Source organism: Phaseolus vulgaris, chromosome 11 (assembly GCF_000499845.2).
Source record: "Phaseolus vulgaris cultivar G19833 chromosome 11, P. vulgaris v2.0, whole genome shotgun sequence".
Lineage (NCBI taxonomy): Eukaryota > Viridiplantae > Streptophyta > Magnoliopsida > Fabales > Fabaceae > Phaseolus > Phaseolus vulgaris.
This window is the reverse complement of record NC_023749.2, coordinates 26901960-26909081: the sequence shown is the minus strand read 5'-3', so window position 1 is coordinate 26909081 and position 7122 is coordinate 26901960. Positions and strand designations below refer to the sequence as shown.

Below are 7122 nucleotides of genomic sequence, written 5' to 3'. Positions count from 1 at the left end.
GAAGCAGAGATATTGCACATGATGCAAAGATGTTCGAAAATTCTTTTGTGATGTCCAGATTTTACAACAATCATAAGTGTTTTAAAAGAGTTTTCTAGAAAAAAAAAATATTAGAAGAAAAAAATTAAAATTAACTTTCAAGTTAAAAATAAACTTAGGGATAAATTTATTTTGTATCTTAAGAGTTCTTATACTATACATGATATTAACTTATATTTGGTGACTAACGGCTTTAAACCGGTCAAAATCAAAAGCTCAAATCATTCAATTAAGGAAAAGTTGTTCCAGGATGGATTTGAACTCCAGTGTGCTCTTGCCTAATATCTTCAGTATTTCAAGTAATAAATTTAATTTATACAAGACTTTATATAATGTAATTATATATATATATATATATATATATATATATATATATATATATATATATATATATACTTATCATGCATGTCAATCATTCACTTTAGGCGCCAATTTCAAGTTAATTACATTTGAATTTTCCACCATTTTTTATTCAAATCCGACCCTCTAACGCTATATAAAGAGGTGTTTGGCTCATGTAATTACAAGATTAATGAATGAATGAAATTGCTGCCAAGTTGCTAACCCAATTCTCACTCTGGTCTTTGCCTCTTTACCTCTTTAGGATAGACACTTTAGTCTTCAATTCTCCACCTAGATCAAGTAATTAGGCCTCACCTGTCACTCTCCATACTTGGCATGCACCTTCAAGGAAACCACAAGCTCTAAGTGAACTCCTTGTCTGCATCCTTCATTGAGCTTCCGCAACTCTCCATCAAGAAACTCAAATCGACATGAAGACACAACCATAAAAAAAAATAAAAATAAAATAAAATATATATATATATATATATATATATAATTGAATGATTGACACCGCTAGATTCACCGTATTTGTCACTTTAAAGGTATATGAAAATTGTTAATACTAAATACGATTCTCCGTATCTGTTTTTTCAACACTATATATATGATTAAGGTGAGGAGAGTAACATGATAAGTATTGTATTACTAAATTATATAACTTTCAAAAAAGCTATCCTTATAGATTTTACATTTCTACTTAACTAAATAAACATTTCAGTTTATTTCTTATTACATAATTAATCGAGCTTAAGATCCTTCATATCCCATAACCGTTGTATATTCAACTTGGAATTTTCAAACAAACTTATAAATTTGGACAAAATTTTCAATTTATGGTAGGCAATTTGAATAATAGTAGTAGTTGTTGATAATTGCATTGCTGCAATGAATATCTAGTATATGATATCCAGGATTCAAATCACTAGTCCCTTTCACCTCTCTCTTTCTCCACCCTTTAATTGAAAAGTGCAATCTAAGCAAGAAAAAGTAAACAATTGAGAAAGATAAATGTCAGTGCTTAGAACAAGAGAGAGAATTTTTCTTTCTGTTTTATTTTTCAATTCAGGAAGACAGAAGAAAGGGTAGAGGTAAAGAGGGTAGGTAGTTGATTTGAATGCTGTTATTGACACTTTAACAAGATATAAGCAAGGGACTGCAGCTTTTAGAGTTGGCTCAATGGATGTTTGTATGTTGTTCCCTATGGAATAAGTTCAGGCAATTTTTCAGCATCATCTTCTTCAGTTATTGAGCCAATTTCTCTGATGCCCCTGCTACTTCCCACATTTTTCCAGCTACTCCCAAATGAGATCTCACCGTCATAGGTTCCTCTGGTGATGATCTTGGGATTCTCTTCCTCAGTAGCTGTGATTTCTGAAGTCGAAGGACTTGATGTATCTTGTTCATTATTAGTGGAAGCAATTCTCTTTCCCTCATTAGAGGGAGAAGGGTTGTTTGTGACTGCTACATTATCTGGGGTGTGCACACTTTGCATTGTTCCTCTTGCTGAATTGTCACCTCCTTTGGAATGCAAAGAATCTGAGTGTTTGCTTGAAGTTGAGTTGTTTTTGTGCAGAGTTTGTTTAGCCTTTTTGTGCCAATTTTTGAGGCCCCTAGAAATTCTCTCAGTGAAAATTTCTCTCCTCATGCTAGAACCCATCTGTGACATAGTGACAAATTTAATGTGAGTGTGATTTTTAAAAAATGTTGATTAATATAGATTGTTTTTACAAAGAGATTCTGAGAGTATGTGAATAACATTTCTCCTCCTTTATTAACTAGCTTTACAAGTAAAATTTCATAATAATTGACAAATTAACTCTTTTAGACCTTTCACAAAATTTCATTAATTGAGACACAAAATTGAAAAGTTAAGCTATCAAATACATCTAAAGAACTTAATTTATGTTTACCTGAGTAACAAGTGCATAAAGGGGAAGTGTGACGTAACCACAAAGGAGCTGCACAGCTATACCCATGGCAATCCTTATGCCAATGTCCTCATTTTCTCGATTGAAGCAAGACCTTGGACCAAATTCATACTGTTGTTTGTGAGTAGGAATCAGCATAAAAAATTAAACATCTCTAGAGTATCATTATACTTACCCAAGTCCAGGTGAAGAATGCAAGTTGAAAGGAGTTCTGAAAAAAGCAGTAACAGATAAGTCATTTATTCCTTTTCATCTATGGTTGATGATAATAAATTATGATTAGTGTTTTCATGTATGGTATGTTTTCTATAATATCTACCTGGATAAGGATGAACTTGAGTAAATACAGAAGCCATTCAGGTCGATGAAACCAGAAATGGGCATCACTAGGTGTTACAAGTAGACTCCCTTTGATCACTGGGTTTGCCTTGCAACTATCTACACACATCTTTGTTATTATGACTTGGAGTTTTGTCCCAGCAAGTAAAGCAACCTTTAATACAAAATATTAGAGCAGACATGAAAATAAGTCACGAAAAAAGGAAAAAAAAATCACATTTCTACGACCAATTTATTGGGATGAACAAGTGAGATAGTATAAACTGTACCATAAGTGGAATAAATGGAAGCCAGTAGTAATTATAGAACTCTGCAAGCAAAAAGAAACAATTTGTTAAGCACTGATGGGTTTGTTGCAAAAATTTCTTTTTATCCCATAAACTATATTCTTGTTTGGATAAACTTTTGACGAAATTAAATGAGCAAGATTGTATATAAGTTGAAGTACAAGTTGATTTAAAACAGAAACTTGATTCTTTTATATATGTATATTGTTTTCAGAAATTTCATCCAAACAAGACATACATTCATTGTTACAGGGATGAGAGTGGTGACAAATTAATACCACATGTCATACCATGTGCACTAAAAAAGATGAAAAGTATGGAGAATATCCAGATCCAAATCCTGCAAGATCATCAAAAGCTGGGGTTACTGAGTTTTTTGGCATTGAAATTTAATGTTTTTGTAACTACAAGAATCTGCTTTATAAATATTGAGGTAGCGGAAACCTTGTTTCTGATCTGACCATAGGAAGTACCTGATTCCCATAACCTTCTCAAAATCTTCATCATAAGTGCGGGAAAGAAATTTCTTGAAGTTGAAATTGCTGCCTAAAGAAATATTAGCCTGCAATTTCAGAAAAGAAAAAAACCTTGTTAGATGTCACGAGAGAATAAGAATGTTTGATAACTTACTTTATTATAATGAGGCTCGATCCAGTAAAGCCAAAACCTATAAACAGTAAATTTGGACTAAATTCTTGATGCTTAAATAGTACCACGAATTCCTAAGAAATTTGGTATAGATAATTCACTTACTGCAATAAACCCATTTCGTAGAGTATAGTAATCATCTTTTGAGACTGAGCCATAAAACTGCCGAATAAAGCAGACCTATGGAACCAACAAGACTTTTAATCAGTAAGGTGAATATTTGGATAATTTTCTAGCAATATTTAACATCAAACTTGAAGATTTTTACTTGTTTTACTTCAGAAATCAGATGAAAGAAAGACAAGAAATAGAAAGAGAGAAAAAGAGAGATTAAGAAATGAATTTATTCAACTTGACTTGAAACTAACTAATTTCTTACAGACCCTTATGCAGCTATACTTCAAACAATGAATCATTGTCCAAAGGAATCATGATGTATAAGTCAACTATTAGTAATTAAAATGGTTAATTTTTGAAATATTTTGTTTAATGTAGCATGATTTTTATTTAGTTGAGAGTGTGAATTTACAGTTTAAGTGTAAGTTAAATTTTCAGTTACTTTCACTTACCATCCAAAGCAAAGGAGAATGATAGCTCCAGAAATTCAAATGGCGCTTTCCAATCATTGTTTGACCTGTATACTGGAACCTTCTTGGATCTGTAAAAGAAAAGTTTAAGGAGGAATTAAAGTAAATAACACTATAATTAATCTCTCTACAATGACAAATAAATCAAGAACTTATAGTCACCATTTGCTATCTGATATTCAAGTGTTCGGGTCTCCTCTTCCCATCTTTTCCATCTTCTCATCTGTCAAAAAAAAAAAAATTGTAATTTGTAAAATATGACTCTTTGGGATGATTATACCATCATATATGAAAAAAAATTATAAATCTAACATATTAAGATGAATATATAAATTTAAAGTTTCAATTTAGATATTACACTGTTATCGATCCCTCAATCCGAAAAGGAACACATTTTACACATTATCACAACTCTTTTAAAATAGGATGAATTTTTAGGTGTAGAAAGTTGTATATCAATACTTTTATTTATAATATTTGAAATAGAAAATTCATTTTTAACCATGGAATGTCTAGTTTGAGAGGATTTTTGTGATTTGTTTCTGCTTTCAATTAAAAAATGTCATATTATTTTTGTTTAATTTTTTATCTTGAAAAGTTTGAATTAAAAATTGTAAAAAATGTAAATAGAAAAAGTATTTTAAAAAAACCTGAAAGAAAATGGAAACACGGTTACGTTTTCAGTAATTAAAAGTGAATATCGAAAATGAAACATTTTTTTTAAAAACCAAATAGCCTAAGTTTCATGGCAATTAATCATAGCAGAATGAACATATCAATTGGTTAGATTAATTGTAGGGAAATGATTTCGTTTTTTTTTCTTTTAAAAACTCTTTTTATAAATATTGATTATATATTCCAAAAAAAATTATCATTTAATCATAAGCAGTCAAATAGGAGAGATGTAGATGAAAATAAAGATGTATATATGGTTTTCTTGGTCCCTATTAAAAAAAAGTAAAAATCAATTTTGACTTTCTCATTTGTGTGCTCTTTGCTTAATTTATATTGTGGAACATTATACAATGATAAACAATGGGTATTAGAACGAATAAACTAAGTTATTTTTGGATATAATTGAATTCGAGATCAAATAATTAAATAAAAGGATTGAATATATTGAGAGAATAATCAAAGTTTCGGCCTTGCTGTAATGGTGGACAAGTGGTGACTTCTGAATAAGCAATTAGTATTCTTTTTTCATTAGAATTTATATGCTGATAATGCTATACCTAATATACAAAATTCTACTATAGAAAAGCCAGTGTATGGTTCTTCTCAAGTTACGTGTTATCAAAAACTGTTGTGTGTAGACAATTCTTCCCTCTAATTTCCACATGATTGAAAATGGTGTGCATACCTTTGCTTTACCAAGGCACATTGTCAATGTGCAGAAGAAGATGTGAAAAACAGCCAAAAAGGAGATGAATATATTTAGCTGCAGGATTCCTTCACTTGAAATTAAACTAACCATACCCTGCACATCATCATAGCAATAAGATAAAATAAAACAAAAAATAATGATACAAATACGTACTCAAGAAGCTTTACCATGAAATTAAGATGAATAATATAATTAAGTACACTTCCTTCACCTTTGCTTCACAATAGTTGAACTCAACGTTAGATTGGTTTGTTGCATGTGCTACGTCCAATTCTGAGGTTGATGTACGAGTAGCTGATAACCCTGTTAAGTCCACAGCATCTTTGCAAGGGAGAAAATATGTTGCCACACCCTTGCTGATGCAGATTTTCGATATTGGCACTTCCGATATGGTGAGAAGAAAGGACATGAAACCGAATTTCATCATTTCTATGATTCAACCCGCAAGATTAATACCAAATTCATAAGCATTTCATCAAAAGCACAGCTATTTTGTTTGACATAAACTAACAATAAATTCTCCATCCATATATATGAAGAAAGTAAAATGCATGCAAGTTGCAAATAGAAAAAATTAATAACAAATTTGATTCCAGAGACACACCAACCTGTTTTGGTTTTAGTCAATGCCCTCCCTAGTGATTTGTCTTTCCTTTTCCTCAATATCTGGAGCATATACACCAAAACTATAGGTCAGAATGAAGATTTTAAATATTTACTAGGAACCAAAAATGCTCACTTTTAACAGTGTTTTTATAATCAGAAGTTCTTCTTTATGTCATTAACACATTTTATTGAAATTTTCAAGCATTTTCTATGGGAATTCTGAATATATATATTTAGCTAACAATACCTCAGCCAATTTGTGGAGACTGCCCTCAATGATCAAAGATGTTAGAAGAAAGAAGAAGCAGAAAACTGAGACAGCCCATGTTGAAGTTTCTTCAAGGGATCTTTGTTCTTCCATGTCCATAAGAACACATTCGTTAATTTCTTCACTTTCTGCCTTCTCTTTATATATATATGTTGAAACAAGAGAAGACAACACCTAGTATAATTGTGAAGTGTAAGCATATATGTCCATGATAGATAATATATGTTGTGGTCTTTTTATAGAGGATGATGTGTGGGAGTGACATAGAAGAGGGAAGGGATTTCATTAACATAAGAAAGAAAAATTAATAAACTAGTCCTACAAGCAACATATATGTTTCTGTTTTATGGTTGAATCTCAAAACTAAGTACGTCGTACATAATGCTTAATTTGGCTAGTTTTTAAGCCGTCAGAATTGTCAATATGATCAATTTGATGCCTTCACTTCTGCACATGTACAGCCAAAGACACATTGACTAATCACTTATAATCTATGATTATTGACTAATCAATACAAGTTGAAATGGCTACATATTTTATATTTGAAATTAAATGTTATTTTTAATTGGTGGATATATACATATATATATATATATATATATATATTTACATATATATACATATATATATATATATATTTATATTATGTGGGAGTTGGTGAGGTGAATTATGAGTTGAATTTTTAATCTTT

At 30.7% G+C, this 7122-nt stretch overlaps 1 protein-coding gene across 2 annotated transcripts; it reads right to left on the bottom strand.

Annotated features, from left to right (window-relative positions):
* Window positions 1–1016: 1016 nt before the first annotated feature.
* Window positions 1017–6635, bottom strand: LOC137833368 (MLO-like protein 9). Of its 2 annotated transcripts, none has more exons than XM_068641722.1 (14): window positions 6411–6635; window positions 6166–6223; window positions 5769–5986; window positions 5534–5650; window positions 4336–4396; window positions 4156–4244; window positions 3692–3766; window positions 3412–3500; window positions 3229–3278; window positions 2921–2961; window positions 2632–2805; window positions 2488–2523; window positions 2295–2423; window positions 1017–2041 (listed from the first exon to the last, which is right to left on the bottom strand). In XM_068641722.1, exons 1-14 carry the CDS (start codon window positions 6528–6530, stop codon window positions 1583–1585), a joined length of 1716 nt encoding a protein of 571 aa, XP_068497823.1. In that variant the 5' UTR covers window positions 6531–6635; the 3' UTR covers window positions 1017–1582. The 2 variants fall into 2 exon arrangements, with proteins under 2 accessions (XP_068497823.1, XP_068497826.1); XM_068641725.1 differs by having other exon boundaries at window positions 1192–2041; window positions 5769–5938.
* Window positions 6636–7122: the final 487 nt, after the last annotated feature.